General features: G+C 39.5%; 1 protein-coding gene across 2 annotated transcripts in view; it reads left to right on the forward strand.

The window, feature by feature from the left end:
• The window catches only part of fstl4 (follistatin-like 4), a 450,022-nt gene extending 436,040 nt beyond the window's left edge, over positions 1-13,982 (forward strand). Inside the window, exons 15-17 of one of the 2 annotated variants that reach the window (XR_003937211.1) lie at positions 9,598-9,707; positions 9,911-12,631; positions 12,743-13,982. Coding sequence is in view for 1 of the 2 variants with exons in the window: in XM_030153338.1 (XP_030009198.1) it covers positions 9,598-9,707; positions 9,911-10,613 (813 nt within the window). In the remaining variant the exon portion in view is untranslated. Of the gene's footprint in view, positions 1-9,597; positions 9,708-9,910 lie in introns of both variants that reach the window. The other variant, XM_030153338.1, reaches the window with a different exon arrangement.
• The last annotated feature ends 5,293 nt before the right edge of the window (positions 13,983-19,275 follow it).

A 19,275-nucleotide genomic window follows, 5' to 3' on the forward strand; every position in this document is an offset into this window, starting at 1 on the left:
GAGGTATTATTTGGACAATATTGCACTGCAGTATGTGCAGAAACACAGTCTGTTCTAAGTAGTATATTGGTATTGTAACAACAAGAAAAAGGCAATGAGCTAAGGAAGACAGACCATTATAACCCTTAAAATTGTGGGTCCTACCCTCAGAGAAAATTGAGATCTTCTAAAACTTTTGGCCTGGTGTGCACTTCTGCCTTGTCAAGGTTTGCTCTGTCTCTGCACTGTGTAGGTGTAACAGCTGAGGATTTGTTCTTGTGTCTCAGCTAAGGTGCACACTGCTGTTTTTATTGGAGTTGTTTTGTTTTTTTTTTTTAAACTTCAGAGGTTATAGGATTTAATGAGGCAGAAAATACTCTAAAAAAGATGCTTTTCATCACAGACAAAACTATATCCTCCTCATATAATTTGAAACAATCAAGAGTACAGAAGGAAGCTTTGCATAAAATCTCTCTGCCGTGGCTTCTTCCTGAATTGCACTTTTTTTTTTCTCAGTTTTTCATTTTGTTCATTTCCCTTCTTCCTGCAGTGGTACAGGACTAATGAATAATTAGAGAGCGGGGCATGAATCACTCAAAAATGCAATTGCGGGGAAACCACATAATGGATTTGAGGCTACATGGATCACACCACAAATAAATGGTCTGATAATGTCATTATCATTTGGACTCAAAGTAATTGACCTGTTCGGCAGCAGCCTGTCACTACCGGAGGCAGCGCTTCGCTTCAGCAGATCATACATGTGTATGAGTGTGTGTCTGGGAATGTGTGTGTAGGTGTGTGAGGCATTTTTAAGCAGCCAGGTTCTTGGATGGCTCAATATCTCTGTGTAAACATCAGAGGGAGTGTGATTGTCAATTCATTAGAAAAGACAAATGGGGGAAGTTATCCAGGCAGAGTGACATGGCCTTTCAGACTGTCAGTCCTGCTGCCTATACGTGCCAAGAAGACGTTCAGCTCCTAAGAACACGGTTTATCTCTGTGAACGTGCACGTGGTTCACACACATACACAAACACGGAGGATCTGCTTTTAGCCATTTATCTTTCTACTGCCCATAAAGTGCTTGTTTGTTTTTAGCTGTGGTTTTGAGGTTTAACACAAGCTTAAGCTCAACACAGGCTGTTTGGAAAAGCATAATGGACCCTACATACCCCACACCACATTCTACTGCTGCTAATTGGATTTTCATTCTGCTTAATATCAGAAAATATTGTTGTCATTCGATACCAAATTTCAGTACTTCATCTCACCAGTGTGAATGCATGCAGTATGAGCTACCCAGCTAATAGACCATGAGCTATTGTGAAGGTGCTGTGTCCAGTGTCAACTTTACTGTCTTTGACGTCATCGTCTTTGTTAGAAATTTCTTCAAGCATCTTCTCAAACAAACCTACTGATCAGATTCATTTAAAATTTTATTTGTAACTTTCTTGGGGCAATGTCTTCGAGTGGTGTAAGGGTACTTTCACACTTTGTACCCGAGTCTGTATCCGAATACATTTGGTCCAAAAGTCCACTTAATTTTGTCAGTGTGAATGCAAACGTTCCACGCTCGAGTGCTGTAACCAAGTCCAGCTGAGAAGGTAGTCCTGGATACGGACTGCGTGGACTCCAGTATGGTACGTTGTCGTTTGAAAGCGATCCATGCCTGAGAAAGGACGTGACCTAATCACCACGAGACGGCGCTCCTGTTGTCTCCTGAAAAAGCCTCGGATCCATGTGGCACGAGCTCACTTTATCGACTAAACCACTCAGTGATATATCAGGGACAACAAAGGTTGTCCCTGATATATCACTGGCTAACAGATAGAAAAGTATGGCTGCCATTGTAGACAAATGAACAGAACAGTCGCTCAGTTGATGACGTAAGGGTTTGTCTTCTTCTGACTTTTGCGTTTGTTGGATAGCGACAGTATTCCTTCCACACCGCCACCTACTGTTTCGACTCTGTAACACCCACTCATACTCAGGCCGCGGTATGTGCTTGTGAACGCAACATCTGCGGGAAAGGTGTGAACGTATCCAAGTGCGGTACGGACTTGGGTACGCAGTGTGAAAGTGCCCTAAGACATCAGGGTAAAAAAAAATCAAAAAAGTGTCTTAAATGTCACAAGGGCCACATTTACAGCTGGTATGAGTAAAGCTTCCTTATCTTATCTCCACTGTGCCAACATTGTGACTGGAGCTCAGTATGTAAATTGATTTGAGCTGACAGACCCAAAGAAATGTGATGCATCTCAGTTAAGACGAGGCTTGTGTTTTTAGTTTCCTTTCTAGATGTGTTTTTTTTTTTTTTTTTAACAACGCTGGCATGTATTTGTGATTGCAGATGTACTTGCACTTGCAGATGTAGTCAAATAGGAACACGTTTGATGCCAATTACTATATTGGTATTGTTAGCAACTGAATAATCATGCATATGTAAACTTGTGGGAGACAGATTGCAGTTGCCGTGGCATCCTTTAGCACTGTGGCCTGTCGCTGTTAAGTCTGGTGGAAATGTTATTGAAGAATCTACACAGAGGACAATTTCATCTTTTCTTAGGCTTCCTTTTACAGCTCCGCACTCTTTATCTTTGCTTAGCCAAACACGAACAGTAATGGTGTTTGTCTTTTCTTAGCTCCTGATTGAAAATGTTCAGCAGTTCAGTACATGGTCCTGTTTGCGCTTCTTTGATTCAATTCATAGAGGTCTAATTCTCATGTAGGTCTTATTTCTTTCTGACAGAGTTTTTCATATTGACTGAAGCCAGGTCACATTCTGAGCTTTACACAGATTTAATATATGCATGACGTGATGTCTGAGGACAGTCTGAGAAATGTTCAGTTTTCCAAAGAGCTTTCTGATGCAGATTTCTAGTCAAGAGTTTGAGTGGCACTGTCACAGCTGAGGCATCCACAAGTTTGGCTGCATTACAAAGAAATTTCACAACTGGGAAAAAAAATGTAAGACCTTTGCATTTTATAACTATATACTACCAAAAGAGTTCAGTGAATAACTTAAATCATGCATCTCTTGGGTCCATTTTTGTTTTTGTCTCTTTTTTTCTTAGCAGTCCTTGGTCTGTTCCTTTCAGTGCTAGATTTGGCCACTTGTCCGGCCACACTTACACTTTCTCTTCTTAGCCTATGTGTTTCTGTCATTTTTCAGAATCTCTTTTCACAGCTTTCATTTTTTCTTTTCACTCTATGCATTTGCAGAACTTTTTTCTTTCTTTTGATGTATTGAGGGTGCACCAAGCTGCTGTGCATCTACACTGAATGTTTTCTTCTATCAGTGCTTGGAGGTTTAGTTTGAATTTTGCTCTTTTTTTTTTCTTGGTTTTTGCTTCCATTTGCCTCATTTTTTCCCCCATCGTGTTCTGGACAGGTGCAGTTTTTTTATACCTCCATATTCCTGTTGTGATTAAAAGAGAGAGAGAGAGAGAGAAAGAGAGAGAACTAACAGACCAGCAAACCCCCATTTAGAAATCTAAAATATTTGATATTGTATGAAAGTAATAAATACAAAATAAATTGTCCTCCAGACTTGCATTTTATTTTATCAAGATGGGTTACTTTTCTTTTCTTGCAAATTACACTCCCCTTGTGGCTGGATCATCTTTAATGTGCTCACTGTGTAGTCATCTGGGTGTTTTTTTTTGTTGTTTTTTTCCTGATAGTAGCATCTAAAATGAAATAACAACAAAAACAATGAAAGTGACATTTTGTACCTAAAAGTAATAGATGTTATAGCAATGTAACAGGACCTTGAATTACTTTTTTTCCAGCTTTTAACTGGTGGATTGTGTAGCTTTTATTTTGAAGGATACACCTAAAGATTATTCAGTACACTGCACAATATGACAAGTTGATCTTACTTAATCAAATCTAGGAAACAACATAAGCAAGTAAACATGATCATTAGTTCAGTTTACTTCGTATCTACTAGTTAAGTTGATTTAATGTACTCAAAAATATCAAGTAGAATTAAACTGATCTTTCTAAGTGTAAGCAACTTAAATAACTGAAGACAGCACAAAAATGGATGATTGGTTTGCAGGGTTATTTATTATTCAAACAAAATACCGCAACAGCAACACACATACATGTAAGCAGTACATGGGTCATTTTATGCAGTTACGCAAGAATGGAGGAAGAAAAGGAAGTGAAGGGAATAGGACATTTAAATAGTTTTAATCTAACTTGGAATGGATCTACTTAGTTGTAGGTTCTTCTTTTTCACAAGAGACTTTCATCATGAGAGAAAAGCCTTCCCCAAGGGAGAGGCCAAAAGGTTTAGAATAAGTAAGATTTCCACACTAGAATAAGAAAGGCCACATTGACTCATGGTGTTTCAAAATGGCCGCTCTAAGAACAGGTGTTCTGGCTGATTAAACCTTAGGCACACCTGTGGAGCCTGACTGCTGTGTGAAACTTCAAGTGAGAAACCGTGACATGTAAGCAGCGGTTCGAATCAGTGTATTCGTGCACGTTACAGCCCAACACTGTCGCATGTGTTTGTTTACCTCTGGGGTTTCTGAGAATCCTAACACTTCTTTCCATCTAAAATTACCTTCCACCTTGCCTCAGAAAACTTCAGTGCTCTTCTCCTGCTCATCGACAGTCACTAACGAACTAAGCGCCTCCTGTCTTCTTCTTCTGTGGCATTTTCGACTGTTGACAAACCTCCTTAAAGGTGCTTTAAGAAGTAAATTAACACCATCAGCTGGACTGGAGTGTGACTCCAGAGGGTGTTCAATACATGAACATAAAGTTTTAAGTCCAGTTTTCTCAGATGAACTTACTTTTATACTTCTTTAGGAGAAAATGAGTAAATACTAGTAAGTACATGAGTTAAATTAACAAGATAGTGAGAAATATGTAAAGTTTGCTAATATGATTTAAGCAACTACAAGTATAACCTTTTAGAGTGTAGGTGAGCTGTTGGCATGGTAAAGCAAACATACGATGTAAAGATTTGTTTGTACTATCGATTATGTGCAAAATGGCTAAACACCCCCCACAAATGTGTGTTTTAATACAGTGCATTATGCAGGGTTATTTAATCTGTATTTAAGTGCAGTGACATAGTTATGATGTTAATTGGATTCATAAGACTCAGCAGCAGCAGTTGTAAAGTTCACTCAGTTAATCACAGTAATGTGCTCTGAATTAGGGGTGAATGTTTTATTTAAAGAAAAAAAAAAAGGATGACATTGTAAATGTGCTTACAAGACCATTTTTTAAAAATAGATTTGCTTGATTTGAGTTTTCTAAAAGTGGGTCACGACTTAATGACCAGGGGAATGTGGGTCCCGAGATGAGACCGGTTGAGAACCAGTCATTTATTTCATCTAGTGACATTCCTTGCAGTTGCACCACCTGACTTTCCGGTTGCGCCACCATGACTTCTGCATCCAATTTCCTTATTAACACTTTCAGTGCCATGGGTCGATTAAATCGGCTTTACGAGAACAACCTGTAAAGTGCCACGGGCCGATCAGATCGGCTTTGGAGAACACGCCACATTTGTGTACAAACAAACCATCCACCCCCATTTCTTTCTCACATTTCGATGACGTTCTTTCTGTGTCCCCCTTTTGAGACCAAGCAGACGGGAATTTGAGGACACGCGACCGAATAATATTTTTATATCTTTTTAATGTTTCTTATTCTCCAGTGTTTCATCAGAGGGAGCCCTCCATGCCGGGGGGCGGCTGTGGACTCCGGGGGCTGTGGCGCCTTCTCTCACTGGGGTCCGCTCCTTTCTGGTGGGTGGGGGTCCCAGTTGGCCCTCTCCCACTAGTTGGGATGCGGGGCTGTGTTGCTGGTGCCTGGTTGCCGGGGTCGGCGGCTGCCTTCTGGTGCGGATGGCTCCCTGAGACAGCGCCTCCTAAATTGGTGTTTTACTTTTACTTGTACATTTTTGTTCTGGTCTACCCGTGCTCAGTCAGTCTTCTTAAGTATGTGTGAGCTTGTGGGTTTGCATGTATATGTGTGTGTGTGTGCAGGTGAGTGGGTGGGTGTGGGTGGGGGGCGGTACTGATTTTTAAACTGATATGTAAAGCACTTTGTGCTACAGTTTTTAATGTATGAAAAGTGCTATATAACTAAAGATCATTATTATTATTATTATTATTATTATTATTATAAATTATGCAAATTACGATCAATAATGAATCGGCTGCGTCCGGTGCGTTTTGGATCTAATCAGCAATCGGTCGGATGTTACCGAGCGGTTTCCTGCAGGATTCTTCAAATATAAAAACGACGTGAAATACTGAAAAACGACCAAATTCTGTGGCACTTTTAAGGCTTATTAGCCCCTTAACTGTCTGGCACTTAAAGAGTTAAACAGGCAACGTGGACACCTGCATTAGATTTTGCTTTTGCAATCAAGTTCATGCTTGTCATTTTTAAATGGTGTAAGTTCACGATGAAATGTAAGTGTACTAGTCTTACACTGGTTGGGATATGTTTGATGCTGCTGTATCCATTTTATGGTTAAAGACTATTTCTGAAAATCCTGTATTTACAGTAACACCATTCAGACATTAGAGAGCATTCGACTTACTGAGCTCAAGTTTTTCAAGTATCTCATCCATTTTGATGTGGTTTCTTTGAAAGGTTTTATGCTGTAGCGATTTATTTAGAATTAATCATTACAAAGTAATTTTTTTCCCTCCTCTGTTCAGTTCCACAGAAGAATGGCCTGACAGACTGAGTTTAAAAATTATAAATTGCCTGAATGTACTGCAGGTACAATCAGACGAAATCAGTTTTATAGCATATAGTGATGTGACTCCTGAATTGACTGTATTGTTTTATAATTGACCCTTCTGCATTGAAGAAGCCACAGAGAATCCATATGCACAGTACTGCTCCCATAAAACAAAATGTCATTCTGGCAGAATATAAAAAATTTTAAAAAATATATGCATCCTTGTTTGTGAAATGTACTTTTTATGAGATTCCTAAATGATGCAGATACAGTGGAACTTGTGGAGAATTTCATCTCATTTGAATGCACCATATTTAGATGATAATAATGTAAAGGCTACTCGAGGCTTGAGGAAAGTGAATGTTGTTGAGAGCTGAGACTAATCAGTCACAAGCGAATCCCCCACGGGTATTAGGGCAGAAAGTGAGGCAGGGGCCGAGCAAAACTCAATTGGGCTGCGTTGCTGAGTGTGTGGATGTGAAATCTGAGGATGAGCGATGACAAAGGGAAGCCTGTGGCATTAAACTAAGAGCACCTGCAGCCCGGGAGACCACAGCAGTAGTCTAATAATACATGAGTGATACTACTTTGAACCTCATTAACTGCTGTCATTGTATTCTGCAGCTGTTGTAATAACTTTTTTCCTTTATTCTTTTTTTTTTTTTTTTTTCACATAAAGATTCTTTTCAGATCTTAGAGGGAAATAGAAACAGGCCTACCGGATCTATTTGGTAAAAAAAAAAAAAATGGATAAGATATTCAGAAAGATATAGAAAGAGGACGCTTTTAAGAAGTGCTGCAGTGATGTAGAAAAAAATAAGTACACTGCAACTTATTTTTATTTCTGTGCATTTGATGGTTATGTGAATAGAATGTGGAGTCAGACCCCCCACTGGGCATCAGGCAGAGGTTCAGCATTACTAGTTTAGGTGTAGCCATCAAAACAAATCTTATACTTCTTCTAAAAACAGCTTCCTAGCAACTTTTCTCTAAACCAACCTCTGCTTCAGAGAGCTGCGGTTCTCTGAAAACTTCCAGGAATTGTTGTTTTGCTCATGAAATAGGATTAGAAAGTACAAGTAGGTTTTAAATAGATACACAGTCTATAGGCGCCATTCTTGTTTGTCCTTGACTATGACCCGATCATGCAGGCAAACATGATGAAGCATGTGTCATGGACAATGCAGTGCAGCCGAGCCCATCAAAAGTAAATACGCTCCTCTGCACACTTAAGAAACATGCTGATTCAGTGCATAGCGGGTGACATGAGAGATGAGCCGTTTATTGTCGTGTGTGCTCCGAAGACAACCATCACATGAATAAGACACTTTATCATAGAACTGTGGTGGGGCCACATTTCATCAGCTCCAGTTATATACTGGATGTGTTTATCTGCTCCAGGATGTATGGGCATGTCACCTGGACAAGCTCTGGCTGTTAAGACCTGAGATATGAGCCTTTGTTATTTCACTCACACAAAACCGAAGGGCATCCTCATGTAGTTCAAAGGTTACAGGCTTTGTTTGAATGGACTGTAGAGTAAAAGATCTGAACTCTGTGGTTGTTTAATCAGTAATTAATTCGGTTTTATGCATTTTCTGCAGTCATAATGTACACATTTGGCAGTGCATGAGGTCATGGTTTTCTCTTGGTTTTCAAGGGTTTGGGTGTTATTTGGGTTTTAGCATTTCTTGAGTTTATGCATAACTTAAGTGTATCATAATGGAGGCTGGGGGCCATTCTGCAAGAAAACTAATTTAGCATAATTTTGGGTCATTTTTATTGTCATATGTTTATAAGGATTTTGAAAAGTAACAAAAACATTTAAAAAAACCGCACTAGGGACTACCCGCCATCATTAGATATAAGACCCCTTTTAGTTACCTGTGAATGATTTCACTTTAATTTGGCTTGTATGTTGCACGAAGGGCAAGGACCTCAGCTCCAAACTGGAGCCAATGTGGAAGTCTTTAAAAGTTATTATACTGCTGACAGCCGCTGCAGTTGGCTCCACAAAGCCCTGACTCCCATAGACCGACATTGAACTTCTCTCAAAAAATATTGTTGTTTTTTTTTTTCATGACTCATTCCTGTCTCATGTTTTACTTGGACCCTTTAATAGGTCCCTCTAACCCCACATCCTGCCAAAATATCCAGGAACAGTGGTGTAACAAATAAGTGTGCTTGATTTTATCTAAAGTTCCAGATGAGTATCTAACATTATTTCTGCCAAACTTAGTTAAATTCTGTTTCCAGGATAATGATAATCAAATGAGTTAATTAGTAGAATTTGTGTGTGAGCCACATATCAAATGCAATGTAGTTGCCCAGTATCTTTATTTTTTTGTGCTACTGCTTGAAAAAGAAACTCTTGTTCCTCAGAGAAATTTGGGGAAGAGTAAAAAGGCAATTAACGTCTCTTGTTGTTTTGGCATGAACTGCACAGGTCACTCAACCTCCAGCAATGTTGGCCTTACAACAACACAATGCGGTGCTTAATGAAGTTTACAGTTTTAGAGAAGCAGGAAGCTACCATTTAGCATAGTTCACCTCTGACCTCTAGGGTTACCATAGTCCCGGCCCTTTTGTCTAACTGCCAAATCACAAATTTCTGGCTTCAGAAAGGCAGTTCAGAGACCTATGGCATTACGCTCTCTTCAGCAACTCATTATATAGTCTGTGATGACGAAACCAAGGTTTATGGTGGTTGGAAAAACCCTGTAAAACAATAAGTTAGTAGACATGTTATCAGCAAACCATACAAACACTTGTAAGTTTTGAACCATTGCATCATTCTATAAGTTCTCTCCTATCAACTACATGTTAACCAAAACATCAAGATTATAATTTCTGTCTTTATTTATGTTGCTCTTGTGCTGCTTTTCTCCAAAGGTAATTCCTCAAGCCAGTGTTGGAGAAGTGCATCATGCTGTTCGCACCACATTCCAGAGAGTCAATGACTTTTTCATCCCTCCAACAAACCTCATCATCACTCATGTGAGGTAAGAAACACAACCCTGTCATTCAGGGACCTTTGACTGCAAAGCACAAGTGACCTCATTGCTCCCTCATCACAGCTGTCCTTCTGAACTGAAAGAGAAAAGAGCAAATGAGAATTCTAATGAGAGTCTCCATGTGTGTTAATCAATCTCTCCAAAACATCTGAAAAGGCTATTAACCTTTTCTCTGAACTTTGTCAATTCAGGTTTGCCTTTGTCTTCCTCAAAAATGAACCTGCGGTACATAAGATTGACCTGGAGACCTTCCACCGTGTCAAGACCATCAGTCTGAAGAACTACAGCTGCATACCAGAAAGCATGGCCTACACGCACCTGAGCGGCTTCTACTTCATCCAATGCCAGAGTACGAGCAAGCCACAAAGCCCGGGCCAGCTCCTCATCGACAGCGTGACCGATGCTGTGATCGGCCCAAATCTCAACATCACAGGCCAGGCCTTTGTGTCGCCAGATGGCCGCTACATTGTGACCCCTGACCCGCAGAGCTCAAAGCTCATAGTGCAGACGGTGTCGTTTCAGGGGGAGTTGGGTCTGAACCAGGAAATGGATGACCCTGTGGCTGTCTCTGATCTGGTTTTCCAGCCCTCCTTTACAGAGTCCAACCAGCACATGGTGGTGGCCACCTCAGGCTCAGGTACGGACCTGCTATTTGCCGATCTGTCCTCGGGCCACAGTGAGGTTCTCCGGAGCCTCAAAGAGCCCCTGGGCCCGGAAGCCTGGCCCTGGGGAGGCCCCAACAGAGTGGTTGTCTCCAGTGGTTTGTTCGGACAGTTTCTGGTGACGCCAGCGGCTGAATCGCTCTTTGTCCTCAACGGTAAACAGAGAACACCACACTGCGAGGTATCAGACATCAAGAGAGGGAACACAGTTGTCTGGGTTGGTGAGGTATGAGTACAAAAGAAAAACAAAAGCAGGAGAAGTAGGATTAGGGTAAATGAAAAAAGAGGCAAAAGAAAGATCAGGCCAAATTACCTATTATTAAGATTTATGTGAACATAAGTTGTGGACTCAACCGTGGGACTGAGCGAGAGGAATACACGCCTGGGTTTATTGTAACAAAAGTACACTTAAAAATAGAGATATTGAGAAAACATTAAGAAACCCTGTTGTGATATTCCTATTGGGAGAAAGTGTCAATGCCGTTCAGTGCAACAGTGATCTATGTGCACTTAACTATACAGAATTGTACATTATTGCACTTCCTTCCATGTTATCACAGCAACTAGGCACCTGAAGAGGGGTTATTAACAAACTATGAACTATGCACAATGCTCACTTTTTTTTAGAGTAAAAAGCTTTCTGATTTTGTTTATCTCAACGATGTTTGTCGTTTTCACCAGTGCTGCATATAATCACCACTGTTTGTCCTGTCTGCCTTTAGTGTATGTGTGGTCTGAGTCCTTTTAAAGCTACAAACCCATCTGTTTACTTGCCTTTGTCATGGTATTGTACTGTATCCTCCCTCTGAGAGCTTTCGTTCCCCTCATGCCGGCAGAGGTTGTCTTTATGCACATGTGTAATACCCTCTATTTACATTGTCTATCCAAAGAGCCTGACTGGTCCATTAGCTGTTGACAATGGATGTTTCGATTGCGGAGGAAGCCTAACCAGAAATGAACATACAACACATCTTGTGGTCTCTTAAAATGGTATAATCTGTTCCCCCCATTGTGTCTCTCACATTTATTCTGTACCTGCAGCCCAAATGTGTGCTGTGGAGCCTGAAAACGCCCCTTAGCAGATTCCCTCAGGGTAATGATTCCGGTTTACGCTGACCCAGATGCTGAGGCCATGCCAAAGTGGCATCAACTCTGCTATCTGACTGGCTGTGAGCATTTGTACATTCTCCCAGAGAGCCATGCATCAAGATCCAACTCCAGGGCGCACACCATTTACAAATGATCTTGCATTAAAGGCATGATATGTAAGATTTTCTGATAAAACTGATATGTAGAATTGTACCATAATAACCCCTCTCAGTCATAACTTGTGAGCTACTAAAATGTAATGTGTAGGAATATATCTTGTTTTGCTGTGATTGGGATGTTCATTGGTGTCAGCATTTATGCAGTATGTATATGCCCCAGCCTGTAACAGCATCACACAGGAAAAGTATTGAATCTGCATGATCGTCTCCTCTGCTGCAGGTGTTTGTCAGAGCATATAGCTACACAGACACAACCCAAGGCAGTTCCAGGACTGGTTTAGAACCAGAGCCTCATCTTCACCTGGCTCCCAACTATGTTTAGGATTCTTGAAATTTTGTTGGAATCCAGCCAAACAGCCCATCTTTTGTTGTTTTTACCCAGTAATGTAAAATATATTACTACTTTTTTTTTTTTTTTTAAACTTATTCATTTTTCTAAGAAAACAAGTCAGGTTACTCTCCCTACATATCATCCTACACTCTAGATTTTTCTTAAAGTTGAAATTAAATGCTGAAGTTGTTACTAAGAACTGGTTTAAGAACTGGTCCACTCTCCAGACTTTAGAATATGACACACATACAGTAGTTCATGCTTCACATCAATGGAAAGCCTCATTAGTTCTAGCTGGGAACTAACTTTATAGGTTTGGAAATTGAATTTTTTTGGGTTTTTTTATTGGGGGTTTTTTTTGGTTGGTTGGTTGAGGATAGGTTTATTCTGACCAACAAGACCAAATATAATTTTGTGACAACCAACTGTCATTTTGCAATGTTAACAAAACAACCTTGCATTGATGACTAACACCGACATTGTATTAATTGTTCATAACATTAATGCAAGACATTAAAAGTCATGTGTTCTAGTTAATGTGAGCTGACCAAAAGCTGCTAGCTTACTATTTCCTGATAAAGTTTCAATGCTACTTTTGGCTAGCTAGTAGAACTGTATCCTGATGTCATAACATGGCTCTGTTGTGGCCATGTAATACATGGAAAAGCAGCCCGGCTCTTTGAAGGTTTGCAAGTTGAACCAACTCCAACATACCAATTAGAACTGGCACATAAGTGGCAAAAGAGTAAAAGAGCCACAGAGACTTCTCTAGGTAGTGTGTGTTTTGGCTGCATTCACTCAGACCCTTCCTGTAGTAAAGGTATGGCACCAACTAATAAAAATTAATCGGAAAATCTTACAGATTATGCCTTTAATAATAGGACATGCAAAATGGTTTTCAAAATTTGTCCAGAAATTATTTTTGGATGTCTCATTTGTACAGAATCCACAGTATATGTATAAATGTATCAACCAATAAAAAAAACACTCACCTAGCAGCCTATTTCAAAAGTAGAGATACTTATACAGTACTAATACTGTATTTGAACATTATTCCTGTTATTAGGAATACCTGTTGATTGTCAAATTACTAAATAAAGACTGTACAGGTTTGTTTATAACTGTTATTAAAAGTTGTATAACTACTTTTGAAAAACCTGGTAACTTTGGTAAGGCAAACACCAGCAACTCATCAATCAAAAGCCACATATTCTCTATCTGTGGTTAGAGTCTGTGTAATTTACTTTTGCCATTTGCACTAATCATCTTAATGATGATCCATTAGCAGCGAGATAGCTCGACAGCGTCTTTGCAGATATCATAGTGTTAGAAGAATGACTGGAACTGTAGTGTGTCTGAAGTATTCCATGCCTCTCGATAGCGGTGCTGAGGTCCTTGTATGAATACTGAGTTCGGACAATACACTCCATACACTGGCCCTTCGATGTTGTGCTTTAATGGGTGGCTCTCTTGGGCTAATGGCTTTTTCTTTACTCTTCTTCGCTTCATGTTGAATTGCCCTGCTCTGTGCCTCCAATCCTCAAACTATGACTAAAAATAAATGTCCTCTAATTTTCAGCCATTGCCATCATCTACCCTCTGCCACAGACATTATTGCCTTCACATTAGACTTCATGAAAGTAAATGGGACGACCATTTTCAGTCAGTTAATATGAGTAGCTGGCTTGTTTGTATTGTCCCTCAACATGTATTTAGGTAATTCTTAAACTTGCGAAAAGCTTTCTAAAACTACTTAGAATTATACTATCTAGATGAGTAAAGATAAACTGCACATTCATTAACCTAGAAAATTGATTTTGCAACTAGAGAAGTACATGTTTGATAAGTTCTGTAGCAAGTGCACAGCAGCTACAAGTAAAAAAGTAGTCTATCACTGCAAGATACATAAAATAAATTGTTTGAAGCTTTTGGACAATAACAGAGATCTGTAGAAAAGTGAAATAAGCTCTGATTTTGGCAACACAGTGGACAAAGTTTAGATTAGAAGATTTCTTAGTGGAGTTTGTTAAAAAAAAAAAATAAATAAATAAATAAATAAATAAGGCACTATTAATGCCCTGGCATTAACATGTACATTCACATGAGTTTCAGGTGATGTCTTGTGATCAAATCTCACTTCCCTCTTTGATATGTAAATAAAAGATGGACCCAGTGACAGCACCTCAAAAGTGAAGCTAAAACGTTTCATCCTCCCCTCCATGACTGGCTGCAGTACATGTCATAAACTCCACCCATTCTATTTAATTCAAGGCACCTTCAGCCATTCTAAATATCACATTACACATCCCATACATTTTTTACCCAATGCACTCAATACACTCTGCAATGAGGAGACTAACAAACAAACAACATGACATCTGTAACCAGTAGATTTTGATTCTATTTTTAGATGTGGGAGGAAATAGCATCTATTTACCTGTACATTGTTGTAGCGCTTAGCCATCAAGAGGCACCGATGCACTTCTTGTGCCGAAACTGCCATAAACCTTAAAAATCAAAACAGTACAGATTCAATAACTCACTTCAATAGCTCACCATTAAACAAAAGAAAAAAATGTAGATATTTCAAGTAGGGTCCTGTCGAATGTGGCCAACATGCTACTTTTGATCATAATATAGCTAGCGTGGCCCAGGACGCATTCACATACACACTGATATAAGAATGTGGACTAGACTACCTCCCATTGTGATCCGATTGATCAGATCCCAAACCTGTCCTCCATGTTTCTTTGGTTCATTCGCACCTACTGCTTGTTTCACCCAAAACAAGTTAAAGAAAACTATAAAACATCTGTAGCATCAACCAAAACCAGCATTTCTGGGTAGAGTGTGCACTCCTTCAGGAACCACACAACTGTTGAGAGTCCCAGATGATATTTTCATGATGGAAAAGACATGCCACACAAATACTCACAGCCTTTGGGAGTTGGCAGTTGACCTCCTTTGGCAGGTCGAACATTTAAAGAGAAGAGAGGAAAATGTCAGAACACAGTTGTTTATGTTTATCTCATAAGCCCTACACATGGCAAAGTCCAATTTTCTTGGATAAAAAAAAAAAAGTCTGGAGTCATGTGAATGGAGTATCTGCCCAAAACAAGCCCTGTTTAATTAAATAGTAATCTTTCTGATATGTAGTTGTGCCTGTACCTCCCTAATGCAATGCAATGTGTAGGGTAGAAACCAAGCTGTGTGAGAAAATAAAAAAAATAAATAAATAAATAAAATAGAGTCGACACGAGTGAAGCAGATTTGTTGTTCTTGTTTGTGATTTAGGTATTTGCTGCTAATCAGCCATGAAAGCATTCTGGCACGAAAGCTTGTTTGAATGATTTCTGAAGGTAAAGGACTCAAAGAAAATGTTTCCTAGACCACTGTTGCACTGAGGAGAGAAATATAATTACTATCTGACATATTTATGTTGTTTGAATGGTACTTTGTCCAATTGGTAATCCGGTGTTCTCACTGTATCAATGGAAATAAAAAAAAAAGGGGGTGAATTTAGGCTCAGTTGCTTCCTGAAGTCGCTGTCTCCAAAGTCACACCCCAGTGAGTCTAAAGAAGTAATCTACAGTATCCAACAACTCCAAGACATGCATGTACTAAAGAATAGACCCTAATAAATAACATTCAGATCCCTTTGAGCTCACAGTCACATACAGTTGCTTGTGGAAAAAAAAAAAAAAAATCTCACTTTTCTGCCCTCTCATTGTCACAATTGCCAGCTCGTCTCTTAAGGTTGATTCAGCCGTATGACATCGCTACTAGAGCCAAGGAGAGCAAGTACAAAGAGACTACTGCACCTACGCTTGCCTATATAACTACACTATTGGCTAGCTCATGTTGTTTGTTTGAATCTACCTTCAGTGTCACATTGATTATTTCCGTACCTCTCCTTTAATCCTCGAGTTAAGGGGCTGCAGAGATGAACTGCTTGGTGTGATAGACATTGATAGAAACCACTGTTGTAGATAACATTGTTCATGTTTAGAACACGTTCAGACATGACAAAACTGACTGTACAGTTTTCTTTATGCATTTTGTGTGTTCTGGTTTATGAGGGAATTGTTTTGTAAGAAAAAAATATAATAAAATAACTTGTAAAAATCAGTCACTGGCTTGTCTGTCACTTATTCCCAACAATCTCCTCTGTGATAAGGGGTAATATTCTACAGGGTGTCCCATAAGTCTCCATACATAGGAGACATAATACATATGGTTCTAACATGTATTTCTTTGTATTTCTTCTTTATAGTTCTTCAGCAGTGGAGGACACACACTGAAATGTGTTCCCGACAAAATGGCAGTCATATAGAGCATATTATATAAATAAAAACTGTTTATGTCAAGAAACGTTTATTTTTCCTATGTATGGAGACTTATGGGACACCCTGTACATTAGCGTGTTGACCTGTGGGGAATCATGTGTTCTAGATGTGGTAATTTTTATGCTGGGGAGAACTTCATTTGGCGTCATGCAGCATGGTACTGCGCTTCTCATCAACCATCATCAGGGGCGGCCATGGCTCAGTTGGTAGAGCGGGTCGTCCAATAACCGAAGGGTTGGCGGTTCGAATCCTGCTCTGTCCTAGTCAGTCCGTTGCGTCCTTGGGCAAGACACTTCACCCTCCTTGCCTCCAGTGCCACCCACACTGGTGTATGAATGTTTGGTGGTGGTCAGAGGGGCCGTAGGCGCAAAATGGCAGCCACGCTTCTGTCAGTCTGCCCCAGGGCAGCTGTGGCTACAGATGTAGTTTACCACCACCAGAGGGAGAATGTGAGAGCGAATGAATAATGGGTCAATAATGTAAAGCGCTTTGGGTGTCTAGAAAGGCGCTATATAAATCCAATCCATTATTATTATTATCATGGACTGAAGTTAGCTCCTGTTTTTAACTTCATTTCCCATCATGCAGTGTGGTCCTGTGCTTGCCATCAGCCGTCATGGGTATACTGCAAGGTTACTGTATTCCAAAATTACTAATATCTCCCAAAATACTGGTGCAATCAACTTGCCGGGATATTTAATGTGGAGATGGGACTATTCCTCAACTGTAGGCACCAAATTGTCCAGTTAAAAATGTCTGAATTTCTCAGACCTGTGCTCTGAGACCTTCCAGTAGTATGATATAGATTAGATTAAAAAATGCATCTGAAATCCTTGTCTGCTGACAAAAGACATCTATTAAAATGAGTAAAACCCTCCTTTATAGCACACTGTTTCATTTAGTTTTTCATGCTAGATACATGGAAATGTAATTACTATAGTACTACTACTACTAGACATGAGTTAGCACAAGGTAATGGACGCCATACGAGCACAAGCACATGTTCACATTGCCAGTTGTTTTACCAGAGCTCCTCAATAAATGTAAACTTAATGACCTTTGAGTATGAGTGAGGAAATGATGCATGTTTAACAGTTAGTTTATTAAAATACACAGTGAAGCTGAACCTGGAGTGAAAGTCAGCAGGTTGAACTGCCCAGAAAGTTCAAGAGTAATGCTGAATGTGATGTGTAAATCTGTCAAGACTTGACTCAATAAAGTGAGCATTTAGGAAATACTCACAGAGGTATAAGCCCATGAAGTATTCAACAAGCAAAGGGTGGACCCTCATGTATGTTAGAAATAGAGAAAATAACACGTCATAACTCGTCGTGTTTGATAACACAACACGCTTCTATATGTTCTCCTCATGTTTGCATGTGTTCTCTCCAGGTACTCCAGCTTCCTCCCACTGTCCAAAAACATGCACTTTAACCCTTTCATGCATACTGGTGACTATAGTGGACATCCATTCTCCAGCTGTTCTCTTTCATGGGTTTTGTTGTTTTAGTTGCATATCAGCCAACACAGTGGACACTTATGCATCATTCCATACACTGCAATTCATGCCATTACTGTAACTTCATGTTCTTGATAAACCTGATCTGCAGTAACATGATTGAGTGTAAATCAGTTGCTAATTGTGATTAGACTGCAATTAACAGTCTTCTTAAGCAATTTTTTTTATATATATGTTATCTCCATGAAGAAAGAACTAGTATGATAAAAGGTGAGAAAACATCAGATTAGCTGCATTTAAAATATTTTGGTTCATAGTTTTCACACAGTATATCACTTTCTGATATTGCGTTTTAAATGTTTTTTTGCTTCAAAAATTAAACACATGGTGTCCAAAGGAGTGGATATTTTCGTAACTCCATGGAAAAATAGGTTAATTAAAAAAAAAAAAAAAAAAAATCAATCTCATTGTTTTTTTCATGCCTAAAGAGGAATAAAAACACTCAGGAAAAAAATCTTGACTAAGGTTCTCATAATTCATGCATCAAAGGGTTAACAGGTTAACTAGTCTATCTAAATTGCCTGTAGTGCGACTGTGAGAGTGAATGGTTGTTTGAACTGGCAACACGCCCAGGGTGGGCTTCACCTTCACCTGTCTGTAGCTGGGATTGGCTCCAGTGACCCTCACAAGTACTAAGAGGTTTGGAAAATGAATTAATGAATTTCAGTCTCATATTTTCAGCAGTTTTTGAGGTATTGGGGGGTTTGGAAAAGGGCCATGACACTAATTTCACTCTAAAAATGAGTGGTCAAAAAGAGATCCTAAGTCATTACTTTTCAACTATTCATGACAGATGCTTAAAATTTACAGGAGTTTCCCTATGGCACAAGTCGTCTTTAACTTCTGCAAAAGTAGATATACCTATATACTGCTATATTATAGCTTGCTGAAAGCTAAATCAACAGCCAAACAGTATAAATCTGATCTGATACTGAAAATGTACACGCACAAATACAGATGGACATGAGTGAAAACAATGTCTTATTTGTTTTCAGCCTGGGGGCTAATAAATCCACCCAAACAGAAATATATTATCTAAAACATCACTTCAAAATTATAGTGTAATGATGATACAGAGTAGAGGTAATACCTGACAGTTGCTCCCTGACACTGTTCACACTTAGACTTACTAGCAATGTTCCATCCTCTAAACATCCACTAACCCTCAGTCAGCCGTTTTAGGGTTTAAACTGACGTTAAGCTTTTGTTTCAATCACATATTAACCTCCTGATGTAATGCGGCTAGTACAAACACTGAATCCAAATGCAGTAACTCGGACACAAAAATAAGGTTCAATGGATTTATTATTCACACACAGGTGGAAGAATAATAATAATAGTGACAGAATCTTGAGGATAAAGGTGGGAGATATCCTCCTCTGATTCGTCCTCCGGTTCGAGGGCGGCAGCCCGTCTCCCCGAGCGGCGTT

This window comes from Sphaeramia orbicularis, chromosome 14, assembly GCF_902148855.1.
Source record: "Sphaeramia orbicularis chromosome 14, fSphaOr1.1, whole genome shotgun sequence".
Classification (NCBI taxonomy): domain Eukaryota; kingdom Metazoa; phylum Chordata; class Actinopteri; order Kurtiformes; family Apogonidae; genus Sphaeramia; species Sphaeramia orbicularis.